The sequence below is a fragment of the Battus philenor genome, unplaced genomic scaffold (genome assembly GCF_028537555.1).
Source record: "Battus philenor isolate CCGP_79_NKW_IND1 unplaced genomic scaffold, ilBatPhil1.0.hap1 SCAF_26, whole genome shotgun sequence".
Classification (NCBI taxonomy): Eukaryota; Metazoa; Arthropoda; class Insecta; order Lepidoptera; family Papilionidae; genus Battus; species Battus philenor.
The window spans coordinates 4700513-4722775 of NW_027181689.1; the positions used below are offsets into that span (position 1 = coordinate 4700513).

At 32.0% G+C, this 22263-nt stretch overlaps 1 protein-coding gene across 2 annotated transcripts in view; it reads right to left on the reverse strand.

Annotated features, from left to right (window-relative positions):
• Positions 1–22263, reverse strand: part of CRMP (Collapsin Response Mediator Protein) — a 71186-nt gene that overhangs the window by 23828 nt on the left and 25095 nt on the right. Inside the window, exons 1-2 of one of the 2 annotated variants that reach the window (XM_068768536.1) lie at positions 16020–16156; positions 14401–14495 (exon numbers count right to left, since the gene is read on the reverse strand). In XM_068768536.1, coding sequence (XP_068624637.1) covers positions 14401–14495; positions 16020–16082 — 158 coding nt within the window. In that variant the 5' untranslated portion in view covers positions 16083–16156. Of the gene's footprint in view, positions 1–14400; positions 14496–16019; positions 16157–22263 lie in introns of those variants that run through there. The other variant, XM_068768538.1, reaches the window with a different exon arrangement.

Here is a 22263-nt window from a genome sequence, read left to right on the forward strand (position 1 = left end):
AAACATAAGTACGTTTCATTCAACCTGCGCAGTCCAATGTTTATTTCCGCTATTGTCTAAGAAACGGCAATATTTGTTACGTAGTAAAATGAACCTAGACACAAATACTTAAGTCTCATAATCGATTAACAAGTGAAATAAGAAATAATACGTGGTCGTAAGAAAGTCAAGAGTACATAAAGAAAATTACGAGCGTCCATAATCTACGTACGAGCACGAGCTCGACTCGTTTTTAAATAAATTCGCGTGCATCCTAAAACAATCTTTATTTACATTAGAAGAAGTAATAAAATCGATAAAAATTACTCAACAGCTGATTGCATTTACACTATATCAGTTTCGTTAAATGGTAAACAATTTCAAAGTTAATTGCAAGTATTACTTCTGGGATTTAAAACTAAATAGCGTAAATAAGGTCATATATTTTTTGTTTTTATCTTCATGAGGTATATATTCGATATAACAATAAAAAGTAGTATTTAAGCCATGGTAAGAAGGTTTAAAATTGAAGAACGGTATAACATCGCGTGCCCACTACAGTTGACGTAATGTAGGGTAGCGAATGTTATGGATACTCGTGCCAGGCCTAACGGGTTTTCATTTCACCCGTGACTACTTCTAATTTTTTGATAACATATGCTTTTGATGTTTGTTAATGTACAGGGTGGTGGTACTGTTATTTTCAAGATAAAGGTCTTTCCCAAAGATATCTATGGGGTATTTATCATAATCGCTTCTTTTGGCAAGCAGGTTGACGATCGCAGTGCGCTATTATGGTACGCAGAGGACGTTTTTGTCCAACTTCTGGAAATTTATTTGTGGCCAGTGATAATCCTATGTAATTAATTTAGTGTGAATTGTATAAGACTGTAATCCGGAAATCTAATCCGCGGCCAATGACCGGAAGTCTAAGTCCTCTACCTCTAGGCTGCCAGTATTGCTCTTAATGCATGATATCCTATTCTAAAATCAATAGTTATGGAATTATAAATAAAGTGTACGAAATATCAATAAAAACCGTTTTGAAATTCGTATCATTACATAAATAAATTAATTATCGCTTATTATCTGTTCCTACAGACTTTGTATTGCCAGAAGTTATAGACTTTTCTCATTCCAATAGAAAATATACATATATAATATATATATATATATATATATATATATACAGGGTGATTGGAAACAGGCGTAGAAGCTTTTACACCTAAAAACAATAATCCTAATACGATTATTGTTAAACAATTTACCTCAAATAACAAAGATTCTCAGTCTTTTGAAGCAATTGAGGTTTTATGTCTTATATAATCTATAAAATAGGTCTGAACCGTGAGTGAACGTGTGGTTTACGAGTTATGTTTGGCGAAGTTAAAGTTTAACATATAATTTAGTGTAGAGTTTTGGCGTGAAAGACGATAAATTTTTTAAAAAAAATATTCTTAAAATTAGATTTAAAATTGTAAGTGCATAAGTGTAAAACCTATTTTCATTTAAATAACGATTTATGAGTCTTACGGATGTAAAATATTTTATCGGGAAGCGTATGATAGTTGGCGGGAAACAATGAAGACGTCACTAATTAGAGCGGGCAGGTGCTTGACCTGGCCTCGCCATTGTGAAGCGAAAATGGCGCGCAGTATGAGAAGTGCTACTTTGTTGGGTAAAACAATTAGGTATTTTTTTTAATTTCTCTGCGTAAGTCTACTTCTATTATTTAAATGAAATCGTTGAAAGTATAATTGTTAAAAACATGCAATGTCACTGTTAAGGTTTTTTATTTTGCTATATTAGTATTAATGAATTACGGATTATTATGAAATCTGATCACAAAACGTGCTTTTAAATCAAACGTATTCAATTCTTTATATTATTATCAGTTACTAGACCAGTGATTCCCAAAGTGGTCTACATCGACCCTGCAAGATGTCTACATCAGCGAAAAAAAAATTGGGGGTCCATGAAATGAAAATGGGGGTCCACGATAGTAGATCTCAACACATACACTGATAGTACCTACTTACTTACATCATACCATCTTATAATATCAAAACATTTACATTATTTATAAGAGTACCTATGAAGTAAAAAAAATATTATATATGTTATATGTATTATGGAATATAGCGAGGAAATTTTTAATTTCCTGTCCATCGTCATACCTAGTGGAAAGGGGGTTCAGCGTTGTTACCAATGTCCTAACGAAAAAAGAAACAGACTGGACATCATTAGCCGAGGAAATTAAGATTAACCCTTACAAAATTGACGCCAAATGTTGATAATTTATTATTAAAGCATCAGGTTCATCCTTCTCACTAAAATATTGACTTATTGCTTATGTTATTTTATTTATAGTTTATTTTATGTTTATTTAATGTTACGTATATTTTACATGACAGATACAAAATTTTATTTTGAGTAGTTTTAATTTAAATTCAATTAATAAATGTATAAATTAACATTTTTACTTTAAGTTTTTAACACTAAACTTCACTACAGTTAGAAATTTACAGGAAATCAATATCAGGTAAGTAGGTGGTCTACCCAACACGGAAAAACATGGCAAGGGGTCTACGACACAAAAAAGTTTGGGGAACTCTGTACTAGACGAACGCTCAAACGATAACCTATCTTAGCTATAAATAATCAATTCGAACCTTAAAGCGAACTGTCAAATGCACAAAAATCTACAACGAACTTGAAATATGCAAAGATTTAATAGTGTATAATTCAATTTCCTATAAATTTCCATGTTTAAGTGCAATTTTCTTTTTTTTTAATTTCTCTTTTTTTTTTCAGCCAATGGATGGCGACCGCAAGGCGTCGGCCTCCTCAAATATCACTACTATGATTGTTTCTAATAATTTGCTACAAAGTATTGGGTAAGTTTTAAATATATGCATAAAATCGGTAGTATTTCTAAACATATACGTATACTACATATTTATTTATAAGTAAGGCTTTTAAGTCCTTTTTATCTAAGCTATTGCCAATCTAATTCGAATTAGTAATAACTCGCCTGTGTTTTTTTTTACCAAAAGAAAGTTATGGTTGACAGTAAAAGGTAGCCATTCTCAAGCAAATAACTTTCGTACACTTTATAGAGAGATTTCTACACAGACTATTAAGTTACTGGGATTAAAAAAGCCTATTTTATGAGAATATTAAGTAAATATTTTAGGAGACATTCGGAACTTATTGGCAAGCATAATCGCTTAACAAGTCATAGAGAAGGCTATGCCGCGATTTCTCTAAGTGATCGCGCTTGGTTTCAAGGTTTTAGAGTTAAGACTACGTTCTACAGAGTACTAAGCCGGACGTAATAAGCGCTAGGACGTTCATTGCTAGAGATATGCCTCCCCATAGATTTCCAATAATACAGGTAGGTAGCGGTCCGCATTCAGTCTTCCGTACACCTTAATAATAGTCATCCTACAGCTGAAATAAGTGTAGTGATAATAGGAGAATTTTATTTTTTAATGACAGCATATAATTAAAATCACGTTAACAATGCAAGCGATTAAAAAAACAATAAGGTTCAAGCTCGACCCCGTTATGTGGTATCAGTGTCGCGGGCGGCGGTTAACCCGAAGACGGTTTACTTTAAGTGGTTTAACTCGGTGCATTACGACCCGGATCGATGCGGCCGTGTACAGGCAGCCTTGCTCTTATTATAAGACGGTGTAAATAGGCCAATGGTACCATCCCTCACGCCTTTTAACGTTTTCGATATAAGCAGAGACTTACAATCATAAAGCACCCTTTATTATTAAGTATAGCTTAATTTATTGTTAACTAGAATCAATGAACGGTAACCGAGCCTAGCGGATTGGTAAGTTGAAGTTTTTTTTTAATTTATTTTTTTTACTTGTACCCCTATCTATTGTGGGACAGGGACTATGTTTTTATTTAATAATTTTTTCATGACATAATTTATTTTCGCCCTTTTCTATAGTTCCTTCTATGATCTTTCACTCCTTTATTTTCTTTCTTTCTACAACTATTCTATCTTTCCCTTTCATATCTATTTTTCCTTTTATATGATACCATTCTTTCTTCTCATACCTTAATTATTACAATTTCTTTGTTTTTATTCTACATCACATCTTTAATCTGTTCTAGGAATACATTTTATGTGCATTATTTGATTTACTTATTTGCCTATTTTTACAGTCTTTTTAAAATTTTTTGATTAAAGTTCAACGCTTGTTTCTTTTTATCACGTTTTGGTACGTTGAAGTTGCAGTGGAAAGGTCACAGCTTGCAGAATAGATAGCAGCTGGAGACATAAGATTTTGAAGTGGACCACGGATCGGCAAGCGGACTAACAAATCTATGTACGACTACGTCGCTATAGCAAAATAAACGTAATATTGAAATATTTATGAACTTTAACTTATGTACGCGAGAATTGTTAATAATTTTAAAGTTTTAATTTTCTTTTGCAATTGTGGCGTATTCAAGATATATTGTCATAATATAATATGCACGTCGAAACAATATAGCACTGTCGGCAGATGATTTGTCAATAGATGGTATGGTGTATGAGCAATATACAAATATATTTTATATCAGGGATGGCCAAACTGCAGCTCGCAAGCCTCATGCGGCTTTTTGAAAAAATTTTTTTTAGTTCCGAGTGATTGTCGAATTATTTCAATATTTAATTTATATTACCTACGTTAGCTTAATGGAAATCTAAACAAATTACTGATGTGAATAATCATTATTATTATTCCACCATATAATTAGCGAAATCGAAATACTGATCATAATTAATTAACCGGCATCTTAAGTATTACTAGAAGTGCTGTCATATTCATATACATGTGCCATTTTATCTAACTTCAACACACATATTTTGTACTTTTGTTTAATAATAATTTCAATAAATATGATTTTAAAATTAAAAAAACAATCTTTTCGTTTTTTAAATGCGTATACAATTAATAAATTTTAAATTTCGAAAAATGGCTCGCATTATCAAAGAGCATGGCCACTCCTGTTATATTTTATTTATTATGTTAATAAATTAACAAAATATCTTTTTTATTTGAAAGCGATACGCGCAATTACATTACTGAACTGGATCACTCAATTGGCACACTTGACACGGTCATCTAGTCGCTCTTTGAGAGCGTGAACCAATCGTTAATTGAATAATCTTTAGTTGTTTGTGAGAGCATTACTGTCAATTGTAATTAAGAGTAAGAGCGATGCGTCTCAGTCGTGAAGATTAAATTCTCTTATGTACTTGAATTCGTACTTTATGCCACCGATATACAGGATATTTGGTTATAGTTATAAAAACCTAAAAATTTGGGCCGATAAATGTGCTAAATACATTCATCCTGAAATATGTGACATTAATTTTTTTTTATTGGAATGCACTAGGCAAAGACAAAAATCGATGAATAATTTTAATATATAGTAACTCGAATTTAGAAAACTATTTTTACTTTATACATTATTTATTATTTCTGTAACCATTAACATTGTTAGTTTACCATACTTTAGTTGACAGTGTGCTATAAATTCACCCCCTTAAAGCATTTTTGACTTATCAAAGAACGAACAATGTATAACAAAGTGTAATATACAAATAAGTATTTATGTCCAAATAACTCTTTTTATTATTTGACCACGCAAACTACCATAACATTATGTGAATAAAGGAGAAAAATTCCATCAGCGTGTTTCCCACGTATCAATTATAATATCAATGATAAAATACACTGCAAACTATTGAGAGTTCTTTTCGTTGTTTCAAGTCTTTCGGGTTTGTATATTGAAGTTCTTTAATGCTTTGTAATTACAATAACAATGATTATTTAGGAGATAATAGCGTTATACATAAACATATGTAAGTCACATTTATTTATCGAGATACATGCCATTAAAATATTTAATTAAACTATATGTAACTACGTACGATTATAACTTCCTATATAAATTATGAAGAGCAGTGGTAGCTCAACGGTAAGGAAGACTTGCGATCATAGGTCGCGAGTTTTATTCACACTTTTTACATTAATTATATAGGATTGCCACTGCTCACAAACAATTTTCCAAAAGGTGGGCAACAGCGTCCTCTGCGTATCATAATACAACAGTGCAAATGCCAACCAGTTCAACAAGCGTGGCGATTATGGTATATTCTTCCAAGGACATCTTTTCGCAAGGCCTATGGCTTGCAGTGAGTATTGAACGTTGTATCAATTAAAACAATCGAAACGTTTTCACTTTTTATGTAGCTTATTTAAATTTATTACTACTAAAATGTTTATATACATTCACAATATCAGCGTTAAGGCCACACACGCCCACTGCATGGCATAGGCCTTTCTCCAAAGATACTATGGGAGATATACCATATTCGCCACACTTGGCAAGCGGATTGGCAACGCAAAAGATGCTATTGCCTATATGCTCTGAAAACTTGTTTGTGACCAGTACAATCCTATCATTAGTTATTGCATAGAGTTTCAATTATATAGGAGTGTGTATCCTAGGAATCAAACTCGCAACCTATGACTGTAAATCTCAGTCCTCTACCACTGAGCTGTCACTGTTCAACATTCACAATATAGTAAAGACCAATTAATTCGAAAAAAAAAGTTAATTTTTATTACAGTAGAAACTATTAACTGATTTAATGTTGAACTAGACAAACTATTATGGATATTTATCAAAAGTTTTAAAAGCACATCCTAATAAGTTTCTAATTTTCATAGAATATTATAATTTGCATTACTAAATACCCTGGCTTATCAACTTACACGAAATACTATATTATTTCTGGGACACGCTTTAGAGAAAATATTTTACGAGTTTATAAATCTTTAAATTAATGCTGTTTCCGATTTTATTTTTTAAGCCAATTATCTATTCATTAAACAAATTATCTCCATTTCGTTAGTTTTATAAAATTTGTTTAAATTAAGTTGAAATACGTAAAAAATAATAATAAAAAACCTTTCACTGATGTCCATAACCTTTTTCTCTTTTCCTGTTTCTGGCTATAAAAATAAAATGGAAAAGAAAACAAGCCGCAAATAGTTTTGCGTTTTTAACATATTTGCCTTCGATAATATAGTAATTTTAAGAGTTAAGATGAAATTTATTTTTGTTTCTCGATTAAATAATAAATTTTGTTTGTGTATAGGATAGGTTACCAACGCAGTTCGCTGAATCGCGCATCTGAAGTGGCAGTGGGATCATCCCTCGTGCAAACGATGGTGATTGGAGCCGAAAGGCTTTCGAGTGGCGATCACAAGCCAGTAGACGCGGCTTGGGGCTACCCACTAAGTGAATCATACTATAGTGAAGTTCGTGGGACCTCGCTGGATGCGCACAGTGTAAGACTGGTTTTTAATGGCTTAGTTTTTTGGGCCTCTCGTTCAACTCATATCATTGGTGCACAGGTTTTTTATTTAAATAATAATTTTTCACTTATTTTTTTCTGTTTCCATACTCATTATTGTCCTCCTCAATGTCTTTCATTCTTTCCTCTAATTCCTTTCATAATATCGATCACTCCATTCCATAGATTCCTTCTACTCATCGTATCATTTCCTTCGCCTTCAATTTAGGATTCTACAATTTTACATTCATTATTTTTATTTTAAAGGTATGACGGTACTTCGAAAAATTAATAAATATAGCGACGAATGACTAACTGTTTTTAACGCAATCCGAAACGCTAGTACGGACATTGTACAACAATATACATTGAATTACAATTATTAATAATAATGTAATATTAACGGTATTACATAATTATTCCTCGTCCGATAACTACACATTATTTAGCACATTATTTGGACATATGATGAAAATCTATCTTGTTTTATAGCAATGGATAAATAAGACAAAGAGGCAACATATACACGTAAAATTGTAAATATTAATTATTTTATTTCGAAACACTTGATTAAACTCCGATATGTGGGGTTCAGTGTTACCATAGTAAATAAAAGTATAAACAAGTGCATTCATTAAAATTTAAGGCAAAAAAATATATCTAGCCAACATTTTTAAATTAAATGCCAACGGCCCGCAAAGATAGCATCGTTAGAGGGGACCCAACCGATTTATAAACACGTAAGGGGGACTAAGAAGGAAGTTTACCATCGGGGCCCTCATGACGCAGTTACAAAACTTGGTTAAATTGAAAGGGTGTCAATTGCTCTAATAATTAAAACGCGTTGGTGAAGCAATGCGAATAAATAATTAGTGGATACGTCGGCAAATTGAACACACACTTGTGAAAATAACAACTGGTAATTCAATTGATGGTTAACTATGTTCTATAGAACTTCGAAATGAACTCGAAAAAAATACTGTTTTTTTATTTTTTATCTTTAACAGTAATTTCTTTTACTTCAGTACGTTCAAGGCATTTTTTTATTTATTAAACTCTTTATTGTAAATATAGACAGAAAAAAAGAAAATTAATCACATAAAATTAGCTAAAGAATGTACATTACATATGCGATAAGGCCACTCTTTGTACTTCACAAAGGGCGACCATCTTGCAAACGGCGACTTCTTTCAAACAACCATTGGATGGACGTATTTATCAAAGAATAATAGAGCAGGCGGTCATCAAGTGACAAATTTATTAAATAAAAAAACAATGTCGATTGCGTTAAATAAAAATATATGTAACACATATATCATAAAAATAACTAAATACAGTAATTGATTTAATTTATTGATTACACAGTTATTATATATTTTATTGATTGTTACCGCTTATTAACTGTTTTTAAAACCTTAGGCAGATATATACGAACGTAATCAAATTATAGTAGGATTTCACAGAGGACAGATTTGTTAACTGGTCCTATTGTACTACAATATATTAATTACAATAGTTTATATTAATGGAAATAATCCAGCTGTGAATAACCTACGTCTAAATGATAATAAATATAAATAACATTTTTCTATCAGATCTTGCTGAATGTTTGTTGGAAATTTTGCGCCATTAAAATTAACAGCACATTTGTACAATCCTAGCCCCGTCTGTACAGGATGTTGTTGTGGTCGGGAGTTTCGATGCAGTGTTATTTACCGAGACTGCAGTAAACTGTAGTTTTGCAGTGAGACTGCGCTCACAATGCAGGTTTGGATAGTGATTGCAGTCTGTCTTTTTTATGCCAGGAGGTTTTACCGTTTCACTATTGTGACTGGACTATAAAGGTGTCTATGTGGTAAATGAATTTTGCTTTTTCAATGCGATAATATGGAAATTTAGTATCTTTTCTTATTACATATCCCTGCCAATCTCTTAGCACAGTATCTATATGAAGACTGGGAGATTTCACCCTCGAGGACCATAAAGGAAAGATTTGGGTTGACATTATTATAACGAACTGGCCCCTGTCTAATCGGGTGAACTCGGGTGCTGTGGCTAAATCAGCCCTGGAACCATGGAACCTACATAAATTGTTTGAGATAAAGGACTGTCCCGATATACTGCGGTGGCATATACAGAGAGGCTGCCAAGATAACACTGTTCAAAGCCTTAAGTTAAGTCTTTTAAACGTGGAACCTGTGGACAAATTATACCTAGAGGGCGATCTTTGTATCTTGATAGGTCTACTCTGGCACTACAGTGTGTCAGCTATGTTCGCAAACACGAATTATTTCTTTGCAATTTTGCGCAAAAATACTGCTTCGGTGCTCTGCAGTGTCTGGGCCATTCCCAATACAATCTTAATGATGATTACTGGTCGGTAAAAGTCGCCTCTGTGCCAGTGTGTGTGGGGGTTCCGTAGTGTTTAATACTAAGTTAATTTTAAAATTTATATTATTCCTAAATTGTATAAATTTTTAACCATTACTAGCATAGCCTTTAACTAAAAAAGGGCATGAGTGTGTTGCATCGTAAATGAAAACACGATCTGAATAAATAACATAGATGCCAACAAAATCATGTAATAATAAATGAAAAAAGAAGGTAAGGAATACGTAAATAGTACAGACGCTAGTGTGTATATGCTATGGTGGCCAAAGAAATGGTTAAGCAATTCGTGAAAAGAATGATTTTTAATGTAAAGATAAATAAAAAACTTATTCAATCAGATACAAGGTAAGAGTTTAAGACGTGAAAATTATTTATTATTTATATGTTAACTGTTCTCTTTAATATTATTTAATTGAAACCATAGCAACTTGCATATGTGTACGTAAGGGTGAACAACGTTACCAGTCAACCGCAGTACTTTTCTCCGGCAGCTGCTTACGTTAGTGACGTCAAATGTCAAGCATCCAACACATGCACGAGCAAAAATTTCGTTTATTTACAAACTAAAGTATAAATGTGACCTGACTTTAACAGTAATTGCGATAATTTGGATAAGTAATATAAATTTAATTGCACTGTGTAATTTTTAATTTTATTCACGGAATGTTTTTGCTATAATAATAGCAAAAATATCAACCAAGTGGTGTTTAGCTTCCATCATATCAGCGAATTAACGCCTACTGCAAGGCATAAACCTGACCCTAAGATCGTCACGGTGGACGATCTTGCGCTGTCTATATCCAGCGACTTTCTGCGGTCTTAACAAAGTCCTTGGTCCAGCTAGTGGGGCGCCTACCCATGCTAATTTTACCAGCTCGTAGTCGCCACTCAGGAAACTTTATTTATGAAGGTCATGTCCTTCTAGAAACGCCTTGACGAAAACTATTACACAAGCCCTTTCTATACTATCCTATCCTCTGCTTTCCTTAGGACGGTAGCAATGGAGAATTCAGTTATTAATTTGACTTCATCAGAACAGTGTGTAGGTGATTGTCCTCTTATTCTTATATTATCTATTTTTTTTCTTATAACCAATAGTTTGTCGAAGTAATTTAGTTGTATGCAGAAGATGAGTCCAAAAACAGCTTATGAATAATAATAAACTCACATCACAATAACTCAACATGCGGTCGTTATACGTGTGTAAATGCGTCAAGTAAAACGATTAATCGACATAGATTACTGATACGGCTTCATGCAATTTGTTCAACGTATCCTCGTCACAGGCTTCATGACCAATGAACAATAATCTTCACTTTTGCATACAAAAACAAATCACAAATGTTTAACGTTAGTAGTTTATAGACCATAGATTAACTTGCTGTCAATAATAAGTATAACATACATTTTATATACAAACATAACCTTTATATATTTATCGTGTGTATAAAATATATGAAGGGTGATTAGTTGTATATATAAAATTTTTAAAGGGAAGTTTCTTTTCAGCCGATGGACGCTCACTGCAAAGACCTACTCCAAAGATGGCCACGATATAACTATCGTTAGTCGTAGTAGTGGGCTTACCTACGCCGCGTCTGTCTTTAAGGGGCTCATTTGCTGATAACATTATTATTATTTTGAATAGGACTTGCTAAGCACTTTCGAAAAGTCGATACATTGATACAAAGTTAATTATATTGATGAACCTGACAAGAACCTCGATGGTTATTGTTCTAGCGTAAACTGTACAATTTTTCTTGATAAATTGTCTAGTTGTACAGCATGATACTAATCCTAGACATGTTTATCTCGTATATAATCTTTAATACAATAATAAGTTTCATCAATCTATCTTGCCTTATCATAAGTTTTGAATTTATTCGCGGATAAATTTAAAATTATGGTGCATCTGATCCAAAAATCAATGGTGACAGAAATAATAAATTACGTAATGATAATATAGTATAGTGTTCGGTCATACTGGAAATTTATAGGGGATATCTATGCCCAGCAGTGAACCCACGTGTTACAGTTTGTTTTCACGTGTTTCATCGCCTTCATGTCAACAGCTAGACGTCCACTGGAAGCTATAGGTTTACCCAAAGCTCCCTCTTATAGTTGGTTTTGCTATGCTTGCATCCAGCGACTTCATATGACTGATTTGTCGGTCTACCTATTAGGAGGCATGGTCACCGCGTCTACTGGCTCGCGCTCTCCACTCGGAATCTTTCGGTCACGATCGTTGTTTGCACGAGCGATGTGCCACGCCCATAATAATTGATTTAACGTAATTTATGTTTCCCTAGTTTAATGCAATATTTAGTAGCAGTAAAAGACTCGCTGGCCAAATACGGAAGTAAAATGGTTCCAGACCAAACCACTACACCAACCAGAGCAGTACACGAAATACATATAACATATAAAAATATAGAATTTAAGTAGTAATAGAAACGTAAGGAAATAGATTATTTAAATGTTGTATAATGCAGGGAAGTATATTATGTTTAAATTTTTATATAAAATAGCATAAAAGTATGCAGATTACATAGATAATAAACAAGATAATAAAATTAATATATAGATTTTAATAATTATTTATAATTTATTATTTAATAGATTATTCATAGATATTTAAAAAATTAAAATGTTATATAACTTATTTACCTATAGATTTGAAGGCTCTACTGCAATGATAGATGTATGTATCCGAGATCATAAACGACCAGATAAAGTAATAATTAAAAAAAGTTTTTTTTTTTTAATGACTCTTGTTTAAGAGTCATTAAAATAATAAATAGGATAAAATGACAGTAAACAAAAAGATATCATATACTATCGAATTAAGGAATGTGCTATTAGTTGGCAAGGTTGAATAGAGCTCAGCTGCTAGCCTCAAAATCAATGTTAGCGCGATACTCTCGGCGGCGGAGTGCGGGCGACGAATCAATACTGTGCGTACAGACGTACGCAGACGCAGCCCGTTTCCTCATCTGTATTTTTCAAAACCGCACGCTTTTACGACATTTTCAACCATATCTCTTTTTAACAAGGTCTAATATTGAACAAGCATGCACAATGACAGTTTCGCGTAAACTACAACCGAACAAAACCATGAATATTATAAAGGCGAGTGTAGGAGATTATAGTATAAATTACTGACGATTATTCATGTTTTTTTCTTAGCAAGTAATATTTACCAAAAGTGGATCGAAAGTATAGATCATTTCGTAAATATCAATCGATCTAGATTAGTTACCACTGAAGTGAATTGATTTTTATAGGGGACTTTTTACCAGATTGAGTGGTTCAATGTCTAACATATATATATGTATGTCTATGTCCAATAAGAATCAAAAGATTTAGAATAGTTGTTATTTGAAAAGACATTTTACCGTAAATGAAGTGATTACATTAACAATCCATTAACTTGATAGTCAGGGATTCTAATAATTCGTTACATTTCAGACCCATCTACAGTTTCTTTAATTGATACTGATATTTCAAGTCTCAATATTTTAACAAAATCACACGTCAAAATTTTAGCTATAAGATGAAGAAATGGTCTGAATCTGATGTCTTCCAGCGACCTTAACAAACTTGACGATATACTTCGTCCATCACCGACATCCTATGCTCTTAACATATCACCAAATTCGTTGTATATTTGCAATATAGCGGGTTCCATACAACTTGATCGTATTAAGTAGTAAAGTTACTAATAAGACATATTGTATCAATGTATAAGGTTCAAATACTGTCCTTTATAAGATTGCATATTTTTAAACTGTAGATAATTCTTAATGTATTGCCGAGAGCGTTCCATTTAACAAATGAACGTCTTGCTACTTTTGGTAACAAAGAAGCGACCTATTTACATTCGTAAAGACATGGACATTTGACCGTTGGCTTTATTTAATTTGAGAATTTAAGTTACGTTGCTTTCTTGCAGGAGCAACGATGATGCTTTTTGTATTTGTAAAATCTATTTAAAAATTAGGAAATGCAATAAATTTACCACGCCAAGAGCAGTGTGAGGATCCATCCATAAAGTTACCATACGTCCTTATCCTAATAGACCCTATTATAAATTTATGGAGGACGCCTATGTTGACGCATTAGGCATCCTACGGTTGATGATGATGAATAAATTAATTAGATATGTGGTCAAAACTTGAGACTAACTAAGCTTGAGAGCGTATTAAAGACTCAAGAACATCGGCTCGCGCCGTTTTTATCTCTTTAACCGGATGGAGTAGCCACTAAGCCCTAAAGGAACTAGAGAGAAAGGGGCTCCAGGGGTTCTGGGTTTAGGCGCGTATTCAAAACACGTTTAACACTAAGATTTGATGGTGCCGGAGATGACTGAACTGTGAACAAATAGGTGATTCTATGTGTCTTCGACCTCATAACGAACCTAAAGTAATTCAAATAGAAATATATTGATGCACAAAATTTTCACTTCTCATTAGATGTTCGCGACGTAAGCATTCACAAGTCGCACAATGTATAAACGCATGATAATCTAATCCAGGTGTTGAATTTCGAAACAGATATAGGGATATGAACGAAAATAAACTTTAATGCATCCACATAGAAATGTTTTCAGCTGACACTATTTCGTGAGAATTTATAATTTTTTAAGTACTCACTTGATGATTCCATCCTCGACGTAGACGTCGGCGTCCTCCATGCCGTCATCATTGACGACACGCCCATTCTTAATTAGAAGTCGGTTTTGTGAACTCTGCAATTAAAAAGGGTAATTTGTAAAAGAACTTTATCTACTACTACCCTCTTTTTTATTTTAATTAGTTTCGACAACAATTAAACAATATCTAAACGCAACACTTAATATCATATACATACATATATATAGATAGTAAAAATGTTAATGTTCGTCCATTGCAGTTATATGTAACTCTGGCCACTATGCTAGTTTATAACTAAACGTAAAAAAAAGAAAATAATCAATGCAAAACAATCGATGTTATTTAATCGTAGAACTTAATGAAGAAAATCTTACTTTCGTTTCAATATATGTTTAGACGTATGACTCCAGAAACGACAAAAAAAAATCTTTTAGAAATAAAATTGCAGATGTAAATCGTTTTCTACCCACCGTAAAATATAACCTTATCGTTGGTCAAAATTAAATTTAATTATGTTAAACTACACAGTGCAAAATATCAGACCAAATATGTATTTCCGTTTAAGTATCCGATAAGATCGAAGAAGACTTCGTATGCGATGTCACTGACATTTAAAATGCACGCATGTGCCAAAAATCAATAATTTTTTTGGCAACCATACAAATATGAGATATGTAATATAATGGCTAGAGATTTTACGATTTCAGAAAAAGTAATGTTTTCTAGTATACCATAACGATGGTGCGTTATAGATAAAACTATGAATTTAACTCAGACTAAGTCTGGCATTTTGCCATTACTGCGGTATATGGTAAAGAATAGCTGCTAAGGTATGAAAATACAGAGCTACCATGTTTATAATATCTTATTATTTTATTTTAAAGGATTTTAATTTTCATAACCGTAATACTATTGATTTTCTACACGACTGTACCATTTCGCTACTATATTTAAAAAATGTATCAAGAAGAAAAGTTTTAACTTTTACTATTACAATAAATTGAGTTTATTATGCTGTTAGTCGTCATCAATCAGTTATTCTAAAAACTGATCCCTTAAATTCAAATGCATATCTTAAAACGACTCTCGAATAATAATCATGTAATTGCAATAAAAATATATGACTGTAAAATATAACTAATAATTTCAAACATTACGTCCTGTTTTATAATTCAAAGTATTTCAGACATCGTTTCCTATTACTTTTTTCGAGGACCACGTATAAAATATACATGATTTTAAATACATATCAATGTAAGGCGCAAACCATTTTGCTACCAAGAAAACAAAGACACATACAGTCCTGACGTTTCTATTTATAATCTCTGCGATTATTTTTATATGGAGTTTATTTTTTCGTACATATAAATCCACTGACTATAATATGTAAAAATTTATTCCAACCATATGTGGTTACAGAAACGTAGCCTTTAAGGTTATTTAACATGTCTCAATATACATTTTAAAAACAATTGTGGATGTAATGAATCCAAAGATGTTGAATAGTGAAGCAAGGATCGACTGTGACAAACCGTGATTCTAAGCTATGTATTGTCGTCGAAAGGAAACGTAAAATATGCCTGAAACAATTTCGCGAATTCGTAACAATAATTACTCACTTTAATATTAGCTCCCGATACAGATGTATGTGTACTATCCACAGCCATTCTAATCGAAGCCATGCGTCAATAATTCGCAAGGCAATTTAAGGAAATTAGTGAAAAACGGCGATGTTTCTGGGTTCGCCGACCGTCGCGCCCTCATGCGGGGTTTGCACTGAAACTGAAATGCGCCGCCGAAAATAGAAGGTACACTCCCCTCGCTCGGCGTAAGTATGGCGTTTTCACTCCTGCTAGAAAGTGACGAAAGATACGAGAAATAGCGCGCTATTTTATGCGCGCTTTTGCTGCGATTTTAATCAAAGGTTTGTTACGTTGGTTGCTATTGTGAACTTAGTTCATAAGCTATAACTAGCACTAGCAGTTTTTGATAAAATTTATTTAAATGTATGCGGGTTTAATGAGAAAAAAAGTAATACAGATATGTATAGAATTATATTTATTTTTACTTAAATGAATGAAATCAGTAATGTGGTTTTTACCTTAAGACGTGACAAAGGGAAATTGAGATTATTTTTAGGTAAAAAATTAGGAATCGATAAAGTAATTGACTTAACAGTATTAATACAGTTAATAAATTACTCAACATATGTTACAACGCAGACTTTTTTTAATAATCGCATTTACTTAAGTGAACATAACCCCTCGTATAGTGCCCGCATTACAAATTTTGCGGGAAAACCATGAATAGGGGTTCCTAATTTATTTGAGTCTGACGCGAAATGTTGCGTGTTATATAAATTACGGGGAAGTCCAAAAACACATAAGTATATTGTTTTCTTTATTAATAAGTAACTATTGAGTGATTAAAATTAAAACGTCAATAATAACTAACACGTTTTTATCACAGCTTGTTAAATACCCAAACGAGTTTTGAAAGATCTTTGGTTAGGATTTTTCTACGAAATCGATTCAGGAATAAGTTCTTCTATAGACAAAGGAAAGTAAGTCGGTTGACAAGTGGAAGTGACAGTGGAGAGGCCACATAGCGTGCAAAACAAAAGAACCACTAGGGCCTTAAGGTTCTGGAATGGAGACCATAGACTAGCAAGCCTAGCGTAAAGCGTCCACTCACAAGATGAAAAGATGAAAGACACTAGATGTAGACTTCATCCAACAGCTTGTATTGGAAATCAATAGAAGAGCTTATGTCCAACTATGGACGCCTTACTATTGGAATGATGATAAATTATGAATAATTAAATAAAAAGAATGATTTTATGCGAATACTTTTGAATGGTAATCTTTTATTTAAATCCTTGATTAAATAGCAAAACTTGCTAGACTTAGGTTTAATTAAAAAGCTAATAGCTTTCAGCGATAAAAACGCTAACTCTCCTTAGACTTGTTTGCATGAAAGTAGTCTTACACCGTACATATTGAGATGGGCAACATTAAGTATGTGATTTATTAATTATAGGTACTTCTTATATATGGCAGTATTATACTTGAACTCGATTGAGTTTACCTTAAGGAATATAAAATCGAAATTTCAGAAAATGTTGATTACGCGCAGCGATGTGGTAAAGATAGAAAAACGGTCAGGGAAAATCAATGTCTATGACTTTCCCATTCGATACAACTTTGAATGAATGATGAATGTAAACAGTAAAAGCTGTATCACGCTAACAGTGGAGCTATTGAAAAACTCAAAACAAATAAGAAACGTTACCACGAGGTCTTTGAACTCGTATTCGTATTAATTATTCTATCTTTTACGCTGTCATGCGTGTTCTCTGATGTAAAAGATTGTTTTTGTTTTATGTTTCATCTGATAATAAATTTTCCGTTCACGACGAACGGAATATGACATAATATTTACAGGAATAACTTCAAAATGCATTTGATAGAATTTTGTTGGCACACATACATGTGATGTCATAAGCATGAAATCGTGTCATTTACTTACGACACATATTTAAAGGCAGAATAAAAACACTACGTTAAAGTGATTGATATATTTTAGAAGGATTTAGTTTATCGTAAAATAAAATATCATAAAAACAACTTGTATATATAAGAATAACATAATTTTTCGAGCACATAACACGTTTACTTCATATCTGCACTCATAATCAGAATACTACTTACTTAGTAATAATGACATAAGAATGCGTTTACCTCCGTGAAAACTGTTAGCTAACACTTTTTTCTTGCATATGCAAGAGGCAAATAAGTTCTCTATTCAAAAATTGCATAAAACATGTTTTGAAATTCATAGAACCAAAACGAATAGAAATAGAACAATAAAATGAGAACAGTAATTTAAAATTTTATTAATGTCAGAAACCCTTTCTGGTTTTCTGACTTCCGACTGTGAATCAGACAATAGCAATTTTTTTTAAATACAAATGAAAATTATTAATTACTTATAGATCTTTTGCAAAAATTAACCACGTGTAAACACATATTATGAAATCATGTTCTTACATAGATTCCTATTTTATCTATGTCTTAATGTATCTCTCGAAAAACGACGGTAAGTATGTAGGAAAACCATGCAACGAAGATAATTTGATAGTATTTTTTTTGAGTTCCATTCTTAAAAAAGTGGCTACATGTAAATGCATCTTTAAATATACATTAGTTGACAAACATATTTGTCCCTTTCACCTTTTAACAAGTGTGGTAGAAAGAGCTTATAAAAAGTGAAACAATAAGTTTTAATACATGATGGACCCTAATAAGAATTGTAACAAACGTAATACAAATAGATGTGAAATCAATTATAGTTCTTTGACTCATTGTGTTGACGTGGTTAGTTGATTTTGTTATAAAACAGTCGTCCGATATCGCGTGACCTTCATCGGTTCCCACGCGTTAATGAAACTGTTTTAGCGCTAATGGTTTCAATATTAACGAGTTGATATCTCAATATTATATATTTAATGATGAAGCCATTTTTGATAGTTTAAATGGTTTTATATTAGGATAAATTAGTTGAAATAAGTCAAGTTTTTAGTTGTAAATCTATTTAAAAAATTATAAATTTTTGTATTAAATATTGTACGTAAAAATAAGCTTCAAGAGTACGTTTTATTATGTAAGTTAATTATGATTAGCTTAGACTAATACAACCTTAGGATTACATGTAATGTTTTAACTATCTTCCGGCTGCACACTTAAAATTTTTTTTAATAATTTACTGTATATTTTGTATAGGAAAAAAAACGTTGTTTTTACAATTGTATACATAATATTATTTTTTAATAAGAACTTTATTCACGCTATTACGATAATATGAAAAAAATAATACCAGAATTGGAGGCGTTAAAATTTTGTGTAAACCAACATGTATAGAAGTTAATTTAATTTATATGAATAGATTACACTGAATTCAGGTAATTGTAACTTGATTTAAACTTGTATTTGAAAATCCTAACACAAGAGCGTTTTTAAAAAACAATTGTTAGCAATAGTCCGTAGTATATTTATGAATATTATCCTTACGTAACTCAAAGCAAACGTGACGGACATACAAATTATAAATGTTTTGCGAATACCTTCAAGTTTGTGAGCACTTTTAAATGTTTGATATTACAAGTTTTATTTACATTGACATATTTATTTTCATTACATACGAGTACAACGTCTATAAGGACTATGTCAATATTATGTCTTGTATTGGGTGATCCCTGGCATGATGATGATGATAAGTATAGTCAAAACACAGTTTCGTGCATCAGGTCTTTAAGTATTGTAATTTATACAGGATGATTAGTAAATGGTTTAAAATCTATATTTGTCGATTTTATTTGTTAGCAAAAAGTTTTAAAGCTTTTAAATCTTTTTCCAATCACTTATATAAATGAGATGCCTCTAAAGCTCTAACGAACCGCGACAGGCCAATAACTTCTATAGAAGTAGTAAACAATAATTAATATGTTCTATATAAATAATATAGAACAAAGAAATAAAGTCCAGTGCAACAAACGTAAAATTGTAAAAGAACATGGTTGTTAAAGATTATGGGACAACCTAACAATTTTTACTAAGTGTCACAACACATATGAAAGGAAAATATGTTTAAAATAAAATAAAATAAATAAATAAAATTAATTCGAAAAATATAATTAATAAGTTGTAATCTGAGTTTAGAAAACGCTTTTTGTTACCATATTTTCATTACGTTATTTATTATTTCTGAAACCATTGATTTTCAAATTTCTACTCAACAATAATTGACAGCAAATGAATGTTGATATAGCTTATAAAAGCCTTTATAGCTTCTACCAATGCAACCAATGTAACGAATGTAACCAATCACTTTCCTTACATAATTAAAACTTACTGAGGTTCTCATTTTCTTTTGGATTATTCCTTTTTATACGTAATAGACGTATGCAATATTAAATATAGGGTAACTCAAATTTGTTTTGAATTAATCATGTATACTTTATAATATACCTGAAGTTAAGTCAGAACACAGTTACTAATTTAAAAAAATTTAGAACTAAAATAAGGAAAACAATGAAAAAAATATACCATACTACTTCAAATTGTAATAGTTTTGGGAATTCCCCTTCGTAAAATATAAAATTAATGTTCTAAATTCGATTTGTATCCAAAATTAAATTGCATATTTATACATCTACCTGTTTGCGTTAAAATATTTTCGCTAACATTTCGATCTTGTACATTTGTTAAATATATCACGCGTGGGCGAGGTGACTCAATGATATGATGATTCTCCTAAAAATATAGTACCGTCGAATGCGTGTTCTTGTGTTATTGCCCATGGCAATTTTCACACATAAAACCTCATTTGAACAGAAATATTGAAATTGGATTAAAAATCTCAGCCATAAGACCTCGACTGCTAGTCCACATACAGCATCTTCCGAGGACCTTATAAAATCGTCAAAAAAGCCACAAAGGAATAAAAATAAAGCAAATTAACTAGATAGAACTAGAATAAAAAAGAAAAATGTAAACCTGTAGCAGGTGGGAAGGCGACAAAAGTGTGGTGATAAATGAAAGGAGAAGAAAAAAAATAAAGGAATGAAAGAATTTGTGAAGAATATATGGTGAATGAATAAATGACACTGAGAAGGGAAAAATATGAAAACGCAAATAATATTATGAAAAAAATATATATTTTGTAAAAATAGTCCCCTTGTACCCAAAATAGGGGAAGTACAATTATAAAATGTTAGATACAACTTAAAATTCTTAGGTACAGATAAAGTGGTGTTGTATACAATGCAGCCTAGTGCGGATTGGCGAATGTTACTTTACAATTTTCGTTTGAATAACTTAATCCTCCAGGATCTAAGACCGAGACCAATGACCCTAAGTCAAAGTGCTTAAACACTAGGCTACTAATGGCCAATGACTTAACATCTGAATCTAACGTATATACGTATTTAAAATTATTATTTTAAGCCTTCAAACCACATTGCTTACATTCAAAGCTCTGAGAAGGTTAACACCTGATGCATTCAACATTTTTATTCATTTAACATACGTGGTATAGAAAACATATGGCGTTCGCAACATATGTTTTGTTTTACAAGATTAAAAATATGTTGACCCATATTTACAACGCATAGGAAATATTAATTTTATTTACACTTTCTTTTTTTTCATCTAATAAACAAAACTTTTAATTAAAACATTGTACTTATATCGTATTGTCGAGAAGCAGGTCATTCCCAAAACGTAAACTACGGAACATCATCTAGTCAAAGTGTGTTTCGTGACAGTGATTACTTCCGGCACCGAAAAGTGGTTTTCCACTCTTAGCTTCGTTGGAAAAATGACAGTCCCTCAAAGAGCCATAGAGAGGATCATGCTCGGGATTTTGATTAATTAATAGTACACATAACTTACCACGAAGAGAATATAAACTATCTCTCCTATTCTTATTATTTTATGATTTTAAAAAGGAGATACTAATATAAACCTTTGATATAGACCCCTGCAAACTAGCTGCATTAAGCATAGTGCTCTATAAAACCAGAGCGCAGCCGCAAATAATCGAGTTACGAGTATATTCGTTGACTAAACTAGAGACACTTGGCAGCTTCCCTTCCTAGACGTAAATCGATAACTCCCAGACGACTCGAGATTTGCGACTATTGACTTCGGAAGTGCTCGGAAAACGTGTTATTGAGATGATTTATTAAAGGAGACAAGTACAAGCGTACTCATATTACACGATAGAATTTTCAAATAGAATTAGAATAGCTTGAGTACGGAAGTCTGGAAATAGTACATAATAAACTTCGGTTATACTATTTAG